Source organism: Salmo salar, chromosome ssa25 (genome assembly GCF_905237065.1).
Source record: "Salmo salar chromosome ssa25, Ssal_v3.1, whole genome shotgun sequence".
In the NCBI taxonomy this organism is placed as follows: domain Eukaryota; kingdom Metazoa; phylum Chordata; class Actinopteri; order Salmoniformes; family Salmonidae; genus Salmo; species Salmo salar.
Window position 1 is genome coordinate 2,873,165 of NC_059466.1, and position 20,432 is coordinate 2,893,596.

The following is a 20,432-nucleotide window of genomic DNA, read 5'->3' on the forward strand; positions in this document are numbered from 1 at the left end:
AAAAAAAGTACAGAGTATAAAACAGGATATGCCATTTAGTGCAAATTATAATCTTACATGCACATACAGTTGCGGTCCAAAATATTGGCACCCTTGCAGGATTCACTATTTCTCCTAAAATAAGATGAAATTTTAAAAACATTTGATGATCAACATGTGTATTTGTTTGATTTACAACTGCACAGAACCAACTAAAAAAAAGATGCACTGAAATTTTGATTTTTCACTTTAAAGTCACAAAATGTCTTGGACTAAATTATTAACCAGCTTTGAAAAGAGAAAAAATAACATTCTGCTGCATTGCACTCCATTGTAAAGTGCAAGGGTGCCAATACAGTGACCATATAATTGCACTTTAGCTGAAAATGAAAAACAATGGTAAACTTTAATGAGAACTAAGTACCTGGTACTTGTTTTGAAAGAATATGAGTTGAAGTTCAATATCTTTTCCCCTGTGTTCCCTATCAGTTCTACCATGTTGTAATGTTCTTGTATCTCCCTCACCTATAGGCAGAGCCAGATCCTTCTTCATGAGAGCAGCAGCACACACACTGCCCAAGTATGCCAACTCCTTCTCCAGCTGGATAATACCCTGAAACACACACGCCAGTGTTAATTTTGGCACTCTTTTTCAGATTTAGTCTTGTCTTTTTGACTAAAATATAATTAAATCTTAACATTGTTGTAATTTGAATAAATGACATGTCCTTCCGACTGCTGAAAAGAACTGCGATGCACATCCTTGCTGCTAATTAATTATGCTCATTACTGAAAAGCTCTCAATCTCTCCAAAAACTCTTGTCCGGTCCACTTAGTCAGATTTTTGTCAGAGCTAATTTTGTCTCGTCTCGTTTTAGTCAACTAAAATGAAAAATAATTTTTGTTTATAGTTTTTTCAAATATTTTAGTCACTATTTTTGTTGACGAAATTAACACACACACAGGTGCCTCAGTGAATACAGTAAAGTAAGTTAAAGTTTGAATTTTACAGGGAAACCTATCAATTTTTTTCACATTTGAGGGGAATATATTCTCCAATTTCAGTTTATACATATATGCATTCCATCAAACGACTTAATACTCTCAGATAAAGCCATAACTGACAACATTTCACGTGTGGTTGGAGCTAGGGGAGCCATCCAGTACTTTTTTCACAAGTGTCTACAGTGATTGTAACTTGGTAGCAAGCAAGGGATAAATTCACTGCATTTTAAGTGATCTAGCGAGAAGAGTATGTGAATGGCTACTATCTCTTCCTCCCTCTCTCCTCTCCCACTTTCCACTCGGCACACTCAGACATGCACTTCACCAGTGTCGAAGTTGCAGTGGAGGAGCAGCTATGTTTAAATGCTGAAGCACAACAAATAGTATGTTTGTTACCAGATAAACACGCATGTAAATTGCTGTAGTTGATCTGCATCTATACCAATAACAATGTGTGGCACTTGTAATGTCTTTCCCTATCCTAATTCAAGCTTCAAAGCAAGCTCTGTTCTGGAAAGGAAATTTGTTTAAAAAAATATGACGAGATATTTTTCCTTGTTGTAGGCTAGAGGGCTGAATCATTGTGTGAACTTAATGTACTTATTAAACCTCTCTAGGGTATGTGGGACGAAATCGTCGATTTTAAAATAGCTTTTCGGCAAAAGCACATTTTGCAATATTCTGAGTAGATAGCCCAGCCATCATGGCTAGCTATTTTGAACCCCACCAAACTCCGATTTACTATTAGAAAAATGTGATTACCTTTGGTGTTCTTCGTCAGAATGCACTCCCAGGACTTCTACTTCAATAACAAATGTTAGTTTGGTTCAAAATAATCCATAGTTATGTTCAAATATCCTCTGTTTTGTTCGTGCGTTCAAGACACTATCCGAAGGGTGACGAAGGATTTTCTAACAGCATATCTAAATCTATCATTTGTTGTCCAATTTTTTTTTGCTGACTATAGACAGTACAAGAATAAGAAAATCTTGTTTTGGGGTAAACAACACCTTTAACCTGTTATGGCTAGGGGGCAGTATTTTCACGGCCGGATAAAAAACGTACCCGATTTAATCTGATTATTACTCCTGCCCAGAAACTAGAATATGCATATAATTATTGGCTTTGGATAGAAAACACCCTAAAGTTTCTAAAACTGTTTGAATGGTGTCTGTGAGTATAACAGAACTCATATGGCAGGCAAAAACCTGAGAAGATTCCATACAGGAAGTGACCTGTCTGACAAGTTCTTGTTCATCTTGGCTCTTTTTATTGAAGACTGAGGATCTTTGCTGTAACGTGACACTTCCTACGGCTCCCATAGGCTCTCAGAACCCGGGAAAAAGCTGAATGATATCGAGGCAGCCTCTGGCTGAAACACATTATCGCCTTTGGTAAGTGGCCGATCAGAGGACAATGGGCTTAGGCGCGTGCACGAGTCGACCCCATGCTTTATTTTCTTTCGTCTTTTTACCTAAACGCAGATTCCCGGTCGGAATATTATCGCTTTTTTACGAGAAAAATTAAAAAAATTGATTTTAAACAGCGGTTGACATGCTTTGAAGTACGGTAATGGAATATTTAGAATTTTTTTTGTCACGAAATGCGTCGTGCTCGTCACCCTTCTTTACCATTCGGATAGTGTCTTGAACGCACGAACAAAACGCCGCTATTTGGATATAACAATGGATTATTTGGGACCAAACCAACATTTGTTATCGAAGTAGAAGTCCTGGGAGTGCATTCTGACGAAGAACAGCAAAGGTAATAAGATTTTTCTTATAGTAAATCTGACTTTGGTGAGTGCTAAACTTGCTGGGTGTCTAAATAGCTAGCACTGTGATGCCAGGCTATCTACTGAGAATATTGCAAAATGTGCTTTCACCGAAAAGCTATTTTAAAATCGGACATAGCGAGTGCATAGAGGAGTTCTGTATCTATAATTCTTAAAATAATTGTTATGTTTTTTATGAACGTTTATCGTGAGTAATTTAGTAAATTTGCGGGGGGTATGCTAGTTCTGAACGTCACATGCTAATGTAAAAAAGCTGTTTTTTGATATAAATATGAACTTGATTGAACAAAACATGCATGTATTGTATAACATAATGTCCTAGGGGTGTCATCTGATGAAGATCATCAAAGGTTAGTGCTGCATTTAGCTGTGGTTTGGATTTATGTGACATTATATGCTAACTTGAAAAATGGGTGTCTGATTATTTTTGGCTGGGTACTCTGCTGACATAATCTAATGTTTTGCTTTCGTTGTAAAGCCTTTTTGAAATCGGACAGTGTGGTTAGATAAAGGAGAGTCTTGTCTTTAAAATGGTGTAAAATAGTCATATGTTTGAAAAATGGAAGTTTTTGTATTTTTGAGGAATTCGTAATTCGCGCCACGCCCATCATTGGCTATTGGAGCAGGTGTTCCGCTAGCGGAACGTCTAGATGTAAGAGGTTAACATGCAAAAACAAGTTCCCCTTTACCTCATCTGGTCCAGGGTTGAATTCGTATCCCACGGCAACACACTTGAAGCCGTAGAAACAGGCCTTCTCGTCTTTTACATAGTCAGAGGCCGTTTCCAAGGAGAACAGGGCCTCGTTTCCTGGAATCCCAGAGGAAGAACACACAGGTGATACGGTGATATTGACAGCAGGGAGGACAGGGGGACTACTTTAATGTCGGTTAGCTGAGATTAATTAATGCAGGTGGTTTAGCAGAGCTGTCCACTGAAGAGATTGAGCTTCGCCGAATCGATCTATAAGCTAACCTTTGATTGGTTCAGATGATTTGTTTCCTTGCGTGTCATTTTAGTTAGCAAGTCAAATGAAATGCCTTGCTACTGAAACAAAAAACTATCACCCAACAGGCAAATCTGTTTGAAACTAAGTCATTACAACCAGTTTTGCCCACGCAGCATTAGCCACAGAACAATAATTACGCATGGATCAGAGCCTAAAAATAAAGAAAAGCTTTGTCAAAGAGTGTCATCTGACTGGAGGTGAATAGTTGGACCACTTATCTTACCTGGCAGCACTAGGACAGTGGTGGGCCAGCCATTGGAGCCGGAGATCTTCTTGAGCTCCACCCAGGTGTTGATGGTGTCATGGGCCAGGGGCTTGGTGCCGAGGCTGGACAGGTGGATTGAGCGGCTCGGGATGAGCAGGCGGAGGACATCCTCGGGCTGGGCCGTGCCACACTGGGGATCAAACTCGATGGTGGTCCACCGCACGCAGTCCGGGAACGACACCTGAGGTGTGGTGGGGGAGAGGATGGTCAAAGCCATGAAACAATTAAAGGAAATCATCCAGGCTCATATATACATGTGCCTATGAACCAGAGTTACACTTTTAGCACTGAGGCAGTGTGCCCTAGTAGGAAGTCCAATGTGATTCTATCAGCTCCAATATACAGTACCAGTCAAAAGTTGACACACCTACTTATTTTTACTATTTTCTACATTGTTGAATAATAGTGAAGACATCACAACTATGAAATAACACATATGGAATCATGTAGCAACCAAACAAGTGTTTGGTACAAGTGTACTTCAAAGTAGCAACCCTTTGCCTTGATTACAGCTTTGCACTCTCTTGGCATTCTTTCAACCAACTTCATGAGGTAGTCATTTCAATTAACAGGTGTGCCTTGTTAAAAGTTCATTTGTGGAATTTCTTTCCTTCATGCGTTTGAGCAATCAGTGTTGTGACAAGGCAGGGTTGGTAAACAGAAAATAGCCCTATTTGGTAAAAGACCAAGTCCATATTATGGCAAGAACAGCTCAAATAAGCAAAGAGAAACGACAGTCCATCATTACTTTAAGACATGGTCAGTCAATACGGAAAATTTCAAGAACTTTTAAAGTTTCTTCAAGTGCAGTCACAAAAAACATCATGCGCTATGATGAAACTGGCTCTCACGAGGACAACCACAGGAATGGAAGACCCAGAGTTACTTCTGCTGCAGAGGATAAGTTCATTAGAATTCATTAGAGTTAGACACTGCAGCCCAAATAAATGCTTCACAGAGTTCAAGTAACAGATACATCTCAACATCAACTGTTCAGAGGAGACTGTGTGAGTCAAGCCTTCATGGTCGAATTGCTGCAAAGAAACCACTACTAAAGGACACCAATAAAAGGGAGGGACTTGCTTGGGCCAAGAAACACAAGCAATGGACATCACACTGGTGGAAATCTGTCCTTTGGTCTGATGAGTCCAAATTGGAGATTTTTAGTTCCAAACGCCGTGTCTTTGTGAGACGCAGAGTAGGTGACCAGATGATCTCTGCCTGTATGGTTCCCACCGTGAAGCAAAGAGGTGGTGGTGTGATGGTGCATTGCTGGTGACACTGTCAGTGATTTATTTAGAATTTAAGGCACACTTAACCAGCATGGCTACCGCAGCATTCTGCAGCGATATGCCAATACATCTAGTTTGCGCTTAGTGGGACTATCATTTGTTTTTCAACAGGGAAATGACCCAACACACCTCCAGGCTGTGTAAGGGCTATTTGACCAAGAAGTAGAGTGATAGAGTGCTGCATCAGATGACCTGGCCTCCACAATCTCCCGACCTCAACCCAGTTGATATGGTTTTGAATGAGTTGGACCGCAGAGTGAAGGAAAAGCAGCCAACAAGTGCTCAGCATATGTGGAAACTCCTTCAAGACTGTTAGAAAAGCATTCCAGGTGAAGCTGGTTGAGAATGCAAATAGTGTGCAAAGCTGTCATCAAAGCAAAGGGTGGCTACTTTGAAGAATCTGTATAATAGTTTTTTGGTTACTACATGATTCCATGTGTGTTATTTCATAGTTTTGATGTCTTCACTATTATTCTACAATGTAGAAAATAGTAAAAATAAAGAAAAACCCTTGAATGAGTAGGTGTCCAAACTTTTGACTGGTACTGTGTGTGTGTGTGTGTGTGTGTCTGTATATATATATAAAATATATAGTTTTACATGTACTTTTTTTTTTTTACCCTTGACTAAGATTCCCTATGTTGTGAATAGTCCTACTGTTCCGTGTGTGTGTATGGGTGTGTGTGTGTGCGCGTTACCTTATACTGTGCCACTCCAGCCTGCTTGTAAGGGTGGTCACTCTCTATCACAGCATAGTGACTGGAGGTGGTGCAAGCTGATAGGCCCTGCTCTGGCTGGTTGCCCGTGGTGCTGTCTGTTGATTGGTTGGGGTTGAAAGCCGGTGGGGCATATTTCTGGTTCAGAGCGGAGGCAGCAGGAAGTAACTCCTGGACCAGACCAAAGACTTCCACTGCAGCCTGATGTGGAATATTTTTTTTTTTTAAATGAATCACATTAGTTCTGTTTCACTTAAGAGGTAGACTTAGATGTTGTTGATGTCTGAAAGCAGGAAGTTGACCCTCTGTGTATAGCGTGTATGATCTTAAATCACATTTACATCTAAACACATAGGTAGGGTGTTAGGTGACGTAACAAACAATGGACTTTATGCGAGAATTCTACAAAAAACAGCAGTGATCAAACACATTTTCACTAAATGTCAACTATGTGGTCGTCAAAATACATAATAAATAATTTGGAAACATGAATGTGGAAGTTTTTTAACCATGTCTAAAAATCACAATACTGTACGTTATGATATTTACGTGATAAGCCCAAATGTAAAGTCAGTGCCATGCTTGGAACATTGAATTCTGTGGGAAAGCCTTTTTTATGAAACCTGCGAAATCGGTGTGTTCCTCACTCCAGAGTAAGATCAACGTGACATTTTATTGCCAGCAAGTATGGGAAAGGGTGATTTAGAGTCAACAGATGTCCTTTGACTAAAATATAAGGTAAAAAGCTTTTTCCTTCGCTTCTGTCATTGATGTTTTCAGAGATAAAAACATAGCAGCTTACAAAGTGCTGCTTCGTAGCTACATTTGGTGTTTTCATGACGAGATGCTAGTGTGAGGGAGTGTTTGTTGGCTTGATGCCATTCGATGAGGTAACTCTCTGGGCGAGAGGCAGCGATGCTTTGCAGTAGCTGTATTGTGCCAGTGGCAAATTTGGTTTTATTCTGGTGTAAATGAAAATGTGTCCCATCTATCTTGCTGTGCAGGTGGCTAGCAGGCAGCTCACTCGGTCTCAGCCTAGGCTAATTATTTGCTGGAAACTGTGTAATTTTCCCTCCCATCACTAGAGTAACTCATCAACACCAAACATAACATTACAATGTAACCCAACTCAGGTGTAGGCCTACCTTATAAGTAAGCTATGTTATTAGACTAGTAGTATAGCCTTCTGTGTTACAGTTCCAACTTAGTAAGAAGTATGTGTGGTGTGTGTTGGGGATGCTGTGCGAGTGTGTGGGGATGCTGAGAAGTCTGTGTTTGGATATGTGTGTGTATTGGTGGGGGTGATGTGTGAATTCTGCGTGTGTGGGCTGTCTGGTGTGTGTGTGTGTGTGTGTGTGTACGCAGGTGGCACGGCACAAGTTTGGGCGTATTATTTGGCACTCTAGGCCTAATCAGTTAGGCCACTGAATACAGCATAACTGATGTAGAAAGTTAAAGGCATTCAGGTAAAGTTCGATTGAACGTCAGAATGGGCAAAACGAGTGACCGAAGTGAATTTAAGCGAGATAGGATCGTCGGTGCCAGGTGCGCCAGTTCCAGTATCTCAGAAACGGCCGGCCTCCTGGGCTTTTCACGCACGACAGTCTCTAGGGTTTACCGAGAATTGTGCGACAAAAAAAAATTATCCAGTCAGCGGCAGTCCTGTGGGCGAAAACAGCTCGTTGATGAAAGGTCGAAGGAAAATGGCAAGAATCGAGCAAGCTACCAGACGGGCCAAAAAAACAACTTCTAGACCACCTTTACTCCACACACAGACGTGTACAAAGCTCTCCATCGCCCTCCATTTGGCAAATCTGACCATAACTCTATCCTCCTGATTCCTGCTTACAAGCTAAAATTAAAGCAGGAAGCACCAGTGACTCAGTCTATAAAGAAGTGGTCAAATGAAGCAGATGCTAAACTACAGGACTGTTTTGCTAGCACAGACTGGAATATGTCCCGGGATTCTTCCGATGGCATTGAGGAGTACACCACATCAGTCACTGGCTTTATCAATAAGTGCATTGAGGACGTCATTCCCACAGTGACTGTACGTACATACCCCAACGAGAAGCCATGGATTACAGGCAACATTCGCACTGAGCTAAAGGGTACAGCTGGTGCTTTCAAGGAGTGGGACTCATCAGAAATCCCGCTATGCCCTTCGACGAACCATCAAACAGTCAAAGCCTCAATACAGGACTAAGATCGAATCGTACTACACCGGCTCCGACGTGTAGTACGACTTACAGACTACAAAGGGAAGCACACCCGAGAGCTGCCCAGTGACACAAGCCTACCACAGGTAAGACCTTAAAACAGGTTAACATTCACAAGGCAAGAGGTACTGGCCAAGCCCTTCCCCCTGCACCCATGCCTGCGCACCCCCAATGAGGAGTTGCGGTTCGCTGTGCCTGCTACCCACACGCAACGCCCACTCCAATTGCCTGCAAGTGGTGTTGGTGGAGGTCATTGCCACCAAAGTGTTAAAGCCACCGGTGGAGGTACTCAGTGACCCTGACTACATCAACCGCACACTGCTGTCTCCGCTGGAGCACCACGAAGGCCTACACCTACGAGACCATAAAGGAAAACTACCTGTCCTTCCAGGGGGAAAGGGCACTGGATGAGGGCAGCAAAGGGATCAACGAGCAAGCCAGCTACGGTGCCATCAAGCTGCACTTGCTCTACAACAAACTGGAATGTAAATGCCAGGCCCTGGGCTCATCCACAACAACCCCAAGCCCAATGAACAGGACATGCATAAGCTGAAACAGATAGGGGCAATGGAGAAGGAGCACAGCGACTTGTAGCTGCACATTTCCCTCACTGTCTGGTGAGCACCTGAAGGTCATGGACTTCATAAAAATGTCCTCCTCCTTCAAGGCCACTATCCTGGAAAGTGTCCCTGGAGACTTCTCTCACAAATAGGAGATTGAGGATAACCGTGACTATGAGGATGAGATGGACAGGAAGAGGGACGGCCTGGCAGAACTCTGCTTCATGCTCATATGGGAGATCTTTAAACTCAGAGGCATCTTCAAGTGGGTTTGGAAAACACTCATTGGACTAGTTCAAGTCACATTTGGAAAAACCAGTAACAAGCAGATAAGAGACACTATCAACTGGGTACTCAGTGAGAAGATGCTTGTGCACTACATAAACAGTTTCAGGGACACCTTCTGGCCCAACAAAAAGCGAGCAATCCACAACAACTTTAGGACAGATGCTGAACATCAGGAGACCAACGAGAGAGCCTAACAGAAGCATTTTACATTTTAGTCATTTAGCAGACGCTCTTATCCAGAGCGACTTACAGTAGTGAATGCACACATTTCATACAATTTCATACATTTTTTTTCTGTGCTGGCCCCACGTGGGAATCGAACCCACAACCCTGGTGTTGCAAACACCATGCTCTACCAACTGAGCTACAGGGAAGAAGCTACTCAACATTGCAGGCACACTACAGAACTGGGTGGGACAGTAGAATGCCACATATGGAAGCATCAAGGTCTTCAACGCACTTCAGGAGACAAGTGCCAACAAGAATCTACGTTGCATCCTCCTGGAGATGTTCCTTATTAAAGAGCTGTGTCCAGAGCTCAACAGGGAGATGGAGATCGGAGTCATGTCACTCCAAGAAAGCATCCCCATTCTTGGTGTGATTGACAGTGTTGTTTTTGCAAAGTTGTTTTGACTATTTAAAAACAATACAAATGTAGCTTCAAAGGGCCTCCCGAGTGGAGCAGCGGTCTAAGGAACTGCATTGCGGTGGTTAAGGCGTCACTACAGACCCGGATTCGAAACTAGGCTGTGTCACAGCTGGCCGTGACCGGGAGACCTATGAGGCGTCGCACAATTGGTTAGGGGAGGGTTTGGCCGGCTGGGATGTCCTTGTCCACTCACGCTGTAGCGAATCTTTGTGGGAGACTGGGCGCCTGCAAGCTGACTTCGGTAGCCAGTTGTGTGGCGTTTCCTCCGACACATTGGTGTGGCTGGCTTCCGGGTTAAGCAAGCAGTGTGTGAAGAAACAGTGTGGCCTCGCAGGGTCGTGTTTTGGAGGACACATGGCTCTCGAGCTTTGCCTCTCCCGAGTCTGTACGGGAGTTGCAGCGATGGGACAAGACAAACTACCAATGGTGGAGAAAAAGGGATAAAAGTAGCATAAAAATACATGTAGCTTCAAAAAGAGTGCTAGGCTGGATCAATGTAGTTTTTCAAAAAAATCCTTACTCACCTTACGGACCTTTGACTAGATACAGCAGTAATAAAAACAGAACCTACTTCACAGACAACATTTACCACATCTCACCTTGGGTACTGAGGTAGCCACAGGGCCGATGTAGGCCAGGATGAGGGGGAGCAGCATAGAGAACAGACTGGAAGAGCTCAGCAGCTCAGGGATGTCCTCCGCTGCAGACAAAAGCACAGGCTTGAATTAGAGGTCGACCGATTTTGATTTTTCAACGCCGATACCGATTATTGGAGGACCAAAGAAAAAAGCCGCTACCGATTAAATTGGCCGATTTTTTGTTTATTTATTTGTAATAATGACAATTACAACAATACTGAATGAACACTTTTATTTTAACTTAATATAATACATCAATAAAATCAATTTAGCCTCAAATAAATAATGAAACATGTTCAATTTGGTTTAAATAATGCAAAAACAAAGTGTTGGAGAAGAAAGTAAAAGTGCAATATGTGCCATATAAGAAAGCTAACGTTTAAGTTCCTTGCTCAGAACATGAGAACATATGAAAGCTGGTGGTTCCTTTTAATTCCTTTTAACATGAGTCTTCAATATTCCTAGGTAACAAGTTTTAGGTTGAGGTTATTATAGGAATTATAGCACTATTTCTCTCTATACCATTTGTATTTCATATACCTTTGACTATTTGATGTTCTTATAGGCACTTTAGTATTGCCAGTGTAACAGTATAGCTTCCATCCCTCTCCTCGCCCCTACCTGGGCTTGAACCAGGAACACATCGACAACAGCCACCCTCGAAGCATCGTTACCCATTGCTCCACAAAAGCTGCAGCCCTTGAAGAGCAAGGGTAACAACTACTCCAAGTCTCAGAGCGAGTGACGTTTGAAACGCTATTAGCGAACACCCTGCTAATTAGCTAGCCATTTTACATTGGTTACACCAGCCTAATCTCGGGAGTTGATAGGCTTGAAGTCATAAACAGCGCAATGCATGAAGCATTGCTAAGAGCTGCTGGCAAACGCACGAACGTGCTGTTTGAATGAATGCTTACGAGCCTGCTGCTGCCTACCACCGCTCAGTCAGACTGCTCTATCAAATATCAAATCATAGACTTAATTATAACATAATAACACACAGAAATACGTGCCTTAGGTCATTAATATGGTCAAATCCAGAAACTATCATTTCGAAAATAAAACGTTTATTCTTTCAGTGAAATACGGAACCGTTCCGTATTTTATCTAACGGGTGGCATCCATAAGTCTAAATATTCCAGTTACATTGCACAACCTTCAATGTCATAATTATGTCAAATTCTGGCAAATTAGTTTGCAAGGAGCCAGGCGGCCCAAACTGTTGCATATACCCTGACTCTGCGTGCAATGAACGCAAGAGAAGTGACACAATTTCCCTAGTTTAATATTGCCTGCTAACATGAATTTCTTTTAACTAAATATGCAGGTTTAAAAATATTTACTTCTGTGTATTGATTTTAATAAAGGCATTGATGTTAATGGTTAGGTACATTCGTGCAACGATTATGTTTTTTTCGCAAATGCGCTTTTGTTAAATCATCCCCCGTTTGGCGAAGTTGGCTGTCTTTGTTAGGAAGAAATAGTCTTCACAGTTCGCAACGAGCCAGGCGGCCCAAACTGCTGCATATACCCTGACTCTGTTGCACAGAACGCAAGAGAAGTGACACAATTTCCCTAGTTAAAAGAAATTCATGTTAGCAGGCAATATTAACTAAATGTTAGTATTAGTGTTAGTATAAATGTTAGTATTAGTAGTTAATACAGCCAGTGAAAGTCACTAACAGTGGTTTCAATGGCCATGGTAAGACAAAGAAATGTAGTGAAAAAACATCAAAGCGCAAGGAGATAGCTCCCTGTTTTAGATGTGGGACTATCAGACATTCTGGAAGCTGCTGCATTCGGAGGAAATGCCACTATACCAGCGTTTGTATCCTGGTCAAATGAGCAGCGACACATCCTCTTGAGAGCAGCGGAACAGGAACATTTGACATTGCAGTGTTTGGCCTCCGTTCGATCAATAGTGGTTCAGAGCCAACTTTTTAATAGAGTCCAGGGATAAAATATTGCGGATTCCTTATGAGATATTGGCTAAATTTGCCACAGAAAAAAAGTATTTTGGGTTGAAGAATCTAGTCCAATGCCAGGGGAATGGATTCTAGAGGTAACAAAGTTAAAATCATCTGGCCAAACACACAAATTCAGAAAACCTTGGGGGGTTGATTTCATGAGACATTTTTTGTGGTTTTATTATGAAATAGTTGTACATTTTATGTCGTCTTATTCTGAAATTGATTTTGAGAATGTACGAAAGGGTGGAGGGGTAACGAGGAATTAGCAAAGGGGTTACTAAACATCAAATTAACTTTACATTTTTTTTAGTTAGTTCATGAACAGTGCGGTGGTTATGGAAAATAGTACATGCTAAATAAAAAATACAAATTATAGAGTAGGCCATAAACGCAATTCCAGATAAGTAAGGCCTGTTCATGTGTGTTTTGATCTATGGTTTACCAGACATACACCAGCTTACCGGTTATGAATATGCGTTAGCGGTGTTGATACTGTGGGATTTATTTTGGATGGGGTCTTTTCAATTCAGTTGTAAATGGGGAATGCAGAAGGATGGAAATGTTTGTAAGGTTTTGAAATGGTTTCTGAAGGACAGGGAAAGGGGCTCTGCCTCTGAACAAGGCAGTTAACCCACTTTTCCTAGGCCTTCATTGAAAATAAGAATTTGTTCTTAACTGACTTGCCTAGTAAAATAAAGGTTAAAGAAAAAAAAGAAGAAAAAAAAGAAAAGGGAGAGGAAATATTTAATGTGTCGAATGCCCTGTATTCTGACTTTCTGGTGAGGCATGATCAATCTCATGAGAAATGATAAAAACAGGTGGGATTTAATTATAAAATGAATGCGAAACACCAGTTTCTACTTTAATTTTACCATTACTTTATGAGGTACTATTATTTCCTTATGGCATCATCAAGAGTTGTAATTCTAAGTTGATTGGTTAATCAGATTTGTTTATTTTTGATTAAACATGTTGTTTTTGAATCATGATGTGAATCATGTGTTCGAAGGGAAAATTACCAGTTCCCTAGGGTCCTGTTCCTTGGGTAAATATACAAATGAACTTTGTTCAGTCTGCATATAGAAGGAAAAATATATGTTAATAAGGGATGACAGTTACTCCAAATGCAGTGTGATATGTGAATTGCTGATTTCATTTTTTGTGATACAAATTTCAACAGATTGGGACTACTGGAGTGTTGGATTCTGCAATGGGTTAGGGTGCTAACTTCCTGATCTGGTAACTCTTCCGAGAGGTCGCCAGTAAAATAAGGGAGTATGAACTAATTTTGAAAATGGCTTTATCAGTATGTTGTTATGCTCTTTGACATTTGTCGTAGTGATAATGTTAAGAAAATTGGGAACGTAATCATTTGTTATATAGTCAATGCTGGTTTGGATTCCCTGAAACAGAAATGAATTGAACAAAACCATTGTTCTAATCTGTCCTTTTTTTGAGGTTTTCATGGAAGGTGACGTCAGATCGTGTCTTAACCTGTTGGGGCTAGGGGGCAGTATTTGCACGGCCGGATAAAAAAACGTACCCGATTTAAACTGGTTACTACTCTTGCCCAGAAACGAGAATATGCACATAATTAATAGATTTGGATAGAAAACACCCTAAAGTTTCTAAAACTGTTTGAATGGTGTCTGTGAGTATAACAGAACTCATATGGCAGGCCAAAACCTGAGAAGATTCCATACAGGAAGTGCCCTGTCTGACAATTTGTTATCCTTCTGTTGCATCTCTTTCGAAAATACAGCATCTCTGCTGTAACGTGACATTTTCTAAGGCTTCCATTGGCTCTCAGAAGGCGCCAGAAAGTGGAATGACGCGTCTCCTGTCTCTGGGCGAAGAACAGCAAGAGATTTTGTGAGTGGTCAGGCTGGGGACAGTGACACACGGGAGAAAGTCTACACACTGAACAATTTAGACTAAGTATGCATTGAAATACCGATCTTTCGTTACGAGGCCATTTGCGACAGGAAAACAGGGACAAAGGGGAGCTGTAATGAGAAGAGTTATTACCGGCAATAAAAAGTTGTTTATAAATGTACATTCTAACTGGGGTGATGTGTGCTAGGTTGAGAGGCTTGAATTCGAGTCATAGACTCCAAGGAAGCACTAAGGACTGTCATTCTGAATTTGTGTTGGATAATTTATAAAATGTTGTAGTTATGATTCGGATACAGCGAGAGAGTTGCTATAAAACGGTGAGGGCACTGCTCAAATTTATGAGGCATAGGGAGGCTCCAGAAACCTTAACCTGTTAGGGCTAGGGGGCAGTATTGACACGGCTGGATAAAAAAACATACCCGATTTAATCTGGTTACCACTCCTACCCAGTAACTAGAATATGCATATACTTATTACATATGGATAGAAAACACCCTAAATTTTCTAAAACTGTTTGAATGGTGTCTGTGAGTATAACAGAACTCATTTGGCAGGCAAAACCCTGAGACATTTTCTGACAGGAAGTGGATACCTGATGTGTTGTATTGCCTTTAAACCTATCCCATTGAAAAACACAGGGGCTGAGGAATATTTTGGCACTTCCTATTGCTTCCACTAGATGTCACCAGCCTTTACAAAGTGTTTTGAGTCTTCTGGAGGGAGATCTGACCGAACAAGAGCCTTGGAACGATGATGTCCCATTAGACACCTGGCGCGAGTTCATGTTGGGTACCCTCGTTCCAATACGTTATAAAAGAGTATGCATTCGTCCACCTTGAATATTATTCATGTTCTGGTTAAAAAAGGCCCTAATGATTTATGCTATACAACGTTTGACATGTTTGAACGAACGTAAATATATTTTTTCCCCCTCGTTCATGACGAAGTCCGGCTGGCTTAGATCATGTGCTAACAAGACGGAGATTTTTGGACATAAATGATGAGCTTTTTTGAACAAAACTACATTCGTTATGGACCTGTGATACCTGGAAGTGACATCTGATGAAGAGAATCAAAGGTAATGGATTATTTACATAGTATTTTCGATTTTAGATCTCCCCAACATGACGTCTAGTCTGTATCGCAACGCGTATTTTTCTGGGCGCAGTGCTCAGATTATTGCAAAGTGTGATTTCCCAGTAAGGTTATTTTTAAATCTGGCAAGTTGATTGCGTTCAAGAGATGTAAATCTATAATTCTTTAAATGACAATATAATATTTTACCAATGTTTTCTAATTTTAATTATTTAATTTGTGACGCTGACTTGACTGCCGATTATTGGAGGGAAACGATTTCCTCAACATCAATGCCATAGTAAAACGCTGTTTTTGGATATAAATATGAACTTGATAGAACTAAAAATGCATGCATTGTCTAACATAATGTCCTAGGAGTGTCATCTGATGGAGATTGTAAAAGGTTAGTGCATCATTTTAGCTGGTTTTATGGTTTTGGTGACCCTGTCTTTGAATTGACAAAACATTACACACAACTCTTGTAAATGTACTGTCCTAACATACTCTAAATTTATGCTTTCGCAGTAAAACCTTTTTGAAATCTTAAAACGTGGTTAGATTAAGGAGATGTTTATCTTTCAAAGGGTGTAAAATAGTTGTATGTTTGAAAAATTTGAATTTTGACATTTATTTGGATTCAAATTTGCCGCTCTTGAAATGCACCTGCTGTTGATGGAGTGCACCACGGGTGGCACGCTAGCGTCCCACCTAGCCCATAGAGGTTAACTAAGTATCCTCCGACAGGGAGGTTGCTAGAGAAATCACTGGATGATAGCTTGGGTCAAGCATTAAGTTTTTTTCCGTTTTCTTTGTTTTACCATGTCAGAATTTTTATGTTAAATCGCATCGATACATAGAGATTGCTGGATGATACGGTACAATTAATTGCATACAAGGCTCATAGTCTGTGTTTTGCGATAACAAGGAGAGGGCATGGAGACCAGCATAACACGGGCATAGAACGTAAATTATGGATGTTTTTTCCCTAGTTTTAGTCGCATCAATGAGTTGTGTGAAGTTATTAAACATACTTTCTTTCTATTTCCTTTTCAAGTCAATGTGTTTTTAGGTTTCGTGGAACATAAGAGTGATCATTGGTCCAGAGGGGGGACTGATGTATATTGACTAATTGATTTGGGAATATTTTAGTATGTTTATAACTGTAGAAGTGCATTAGGAGTAATGACTAGTGTGTTATCGGTTAGATGGAATGATATAAGTGCAAATGTATCTGTAGCAGGAGGTGAGGTACACATGCGACAGAATGTTTACATAGGGCTGTTAAGTGGGATGGAATGTGACTACAGTGAAGATCTGTGGGGGCTCATAAATTAAGGTTGTGGTGATAGAGGGGTATCATTCCCAGAGACTATGCATATTGTTACATTAGATAGCTAGTAGGAGAGGGAGGACAGCTATCTGTGCACAATATAGGGACTATTATGAAGTTAAATTTAACGTTACACATACCCAGATCATGGTGAGAGTAGGAGAGATTGTGGTGGCATTTCAGACACTATGGTAAAAAACCTGTGACTCAGAGTTTTGTTAGGTTGGAATTCTTCCAACTCATTAACCTCTATGGGCTAGGTGGGACGCTTGCGTCCCACCTACTCAACAGCCAGTGTAATCCCGTGGCGCGATATTCAAATACCTCAAAAATGCAAAAACGTCACTTTTTCAAACATATGACTATTTTACACCATTTTAAAGACAAGACTCTCGTTAATCTAACCACACTGTCCGATTTCAAAAAGGCTTTACAACGAAAGCAAAACATTAGATTATGTCAGCAGAGTACCCAGCCAGAAATAATCAGACACCCATTTTTCAAGCTAGCATATAATGTCACATAAACCCAAACCACAGCTAAATGCAGCACTAACCTTTGATGATCTTCATCAGATGACAACCCTAGGACATTATGTTATACAATACATGCATGTTTTGTTCAATCAAGTTCATATTTATATCAAAAACCAGCTTTTTACATTAGCATGTGACTAGCATGTGACTAGCATTCCCACCGAACACTGCCGGTGAATTTACTAAATTACTCACGATAAACGTTCACAAAAAGCATAACAATTATTTTAAGAATTATAGATACAGAACTCCTCTATGCACTCGATATGTCCGATTTTAAAATAGCTTTTCTGTGAAAGCACATTTTGCAATATTCTAAGTAGATAGCCCGGCATCACAGGGCTAGCTATTTAGACACCCAGCAAGTTTAGCACTCACCAAAGTCAGAATTACTATAAGAAAAATGTTATTACCTTTCCTGTTCTTCGTCAGAATGCACTCCCAGGACTTCTACTTCAATAACAAATGTTGGTTTGGTCCCAAATAATCCATTGTTATATCCAAATAGCGGCGTTTTGTTCATGCGTTCAAGACACTATCCGAAAGGGTAAATAAGGGTTACGAGCATGGCGCATTTCGTGACAAAAAAATTCTAAATTTTCCATTACCGTACTTCGAAGCATGTCAACTGCTGTTTAAAATCAATTTTTATGCCATAATTCTCGTAAAAAAGCGATAATATTCCGCCCGGGAAATCGTTTTTTTATTACAAAGAGAGTGAAAGTAAAAGCATGCTATCCCCTCATGCACGAGCCTCAGTCTAATGGCCCTCTGATAGAGCACTTGCCAAACGCGCTAATGTGTTTCAGCCTGGGGATGAAATTACATCGTTCAGCTTTTTCCCGCCTTCTGAGAGCCCATGGGAGCCGTAGGAAGTGTCACGTCATGCCAGAGATCCCCTGTATTTGTTAGAGATGATCAAGGATGGCAAGAAATGGTCTGACAGGCCACTTCCTGTAAGGAATCTTCTCAGGTTTTGGCCTGCCAAATGAGTTCTGTTATACTCACAGACACCATTCAAACAGATTTAGAAACTTTAGGGTGTTTTCTATCCAAAGCCAATAATTACATGCATATTCTAGTTACTGGGCAGGAGTAGTAACCAGATTAAATCAGGTACGTTTTTTTATCCGGCCGTGCAAATACTGCCCCCTAGCCCCAACAGGTTAATCTCTTTCACAATTTCTAACAGCCGGCGAACACTTGACAGATGACATGCAGTAGTTATTCTCACGGCAGTCGCTGTAGGTACCGTAATTGAAGGAGGCTATAGTCATGTGCCATGTTAGTTGTAGCAGGGATTACTTTAGTAGCATTGTTGGGATATCAGTTTATGAGGACTCCTGCCACATGGCTTGGTAGCTGGTAACTGGGAGACTGACGCGAGTACCGGTAGCTGTTATTCAAATGTCACGAATGAATGATCTTGCCATAAGGGGGGAGTCTATGTTGTCAGGAAATGACAGTGTGTATATCCTCAGGTGAAAGCAGCACATGAGGACGAGCAGGTGATAACCAAGGGGACAGCGTTGGTCTGGTCTACACACAGTACTCCTTACAGCACCTGCAGCGGTAAAGATCGTCATGTCTCTCCTCGGTGGGTGCATAGTTCTCACGAGAAGTGAGGTCCAGCTACATAATGGGTGAGCTTGAAGACACCATGACAGAGGAAGCGGAGCTAAAGAGAGAGAGAGACTAGATTCCACTGTAGACATGCAGATGGGTTGGGTCTGGGAGCTGCTTTAAACATCATAGTTGGGTTTAGCTGCTTTATTGGTTAATGCATCATATGAAAGAGGATAGATGTTGGGGTAATCGTACTCTAAACAACATTTTGGAGGCATTGATGTGAAAGTCTATACAGTGCTGAGTTACCTCAAGAGGATGTAGTGTTGATTAGGGATATGCACTTGCCTAGCAGGTGACGTGCCTATCAGGTGGCAATAGAGGAGATTGGGAACAAAGTGAAAATGACATGGCTTGGGAACATGTGTGTGTCTGTGCACATGTGTGCATTTGAATGAATATGTGTATGTGTACAAACACTTGCATTGCATCGGCATCAGCCTCAGGCAAACCAGCATTAGATGTAGCAACATTGCCCCTCAGTGTCATTCAAACTTACTTTTTGTTATGTTTTATTTTTTGTACTTTTATCTTTGACCATCATTATTAAGCTAATTGAATGGCTTTATAACCGGAGTGGCCTATCTGGCATGGATTGTTTAGATCAGCCATACTCATCTGATGGACCAGATCCGTACCCAGAAAAGGTTTAATACGGACCGCGTATTTAATACTTAGTCGGGCTTTCAACTGGGAGATGTTAGAGTAGAATTCACAAGGTGCAATTTCAAATTTGGTAGTGCATGGTCAGTTTTCCTCTTGTCATGTCTTTCATTGACAGAAATGAACCCCTAAAAGTCTAACAGGGGGTTCTACTAAGCTAACATTTGGCTTTTCTTTTTTTTTTTATGGTCATACCATGGATCATTTTGCTGTTTGATTTTGAATTTTACAACCGCTGTAGGTATATATACACACTGAACAAAAATCTAAACGTAACAATTTCCGAAATGTTACTGAGTTACAGTTCATATAAGGAAATCAGTCAATTGAAATGAATTCATTAGGCCCTAATCTATGGATTTCAAATGACTTGGCAGAGGAGCTGCCATGGGTGGGCAGCCCACTGGGGATCCAGGCCAAGCCAATCAGAATTAGTTTTTCCCCACAAAGAAAATATTTATTACAGACAGAAATACTCCTCAGTTTAATCAGCTGTCCGGGTGGCTGGTCTTGGGCTGGCGTGGTTACACGTGGTCTGCAGTTGTGTGGCTGATAGGACTTACTGCAAAATTCTCTAAAACGACGTTGGAGGCAGCTTATGGTAGAGAAATGAACATTAAATTCTCTGACAACAGCTCTGGTGGACATTCCTGCAGTCAGCATGCCAATTGAACGCTCCCTCAAAACTGTAGAAATCTGGGGCATTGTGTTGTGTGACAAAACTGCACATTCAAAGTGGCCTTTCTTTGTCCCCAGCACAAGGTGCACCTGTGTAATGACCATGCTGTTAAATCAGCTTCCTGTCAAAAATTATTAGGGAAAAATAAATGCTCACTAACAGGGATGTAAACAAATTTGAGCACAAGATTGAAGAGAAATAAGCTATTTGTGTTTATGGAACAATTCTGGGATCTTTTATTT

General features: G+C 41.0%; 1 protein-coding gene across 1 annotated transcript in view; it reads right to left on the minus strand.

Annotated features, from left to right (window-relative positions):
- LOC100380858 (E3 ubiquitin-protein ligase MYCBP2) overlaps positions 1 to 20,432 on the minus strand; it is a 356,005-nt gene that overhangs the window by 90,939 nt on the left and 244,634 nt on the right. The window contains 5 exon segments of the mRNA XM_045707688.1: positions 505 to 592; positions 3,469 to 3,587; positions 4,010 to 4,232; positions 6,042 to 6,260; positions 10,375 to 10,475. Coding sequence (XP_045563644.1) covers positions 505 to 592; positions 3,469 to 3,587; positions 4,010 to 4,232; positions 6,042 to 6,260; positions 10,375 to 10,475 — 750 coding nt within the window.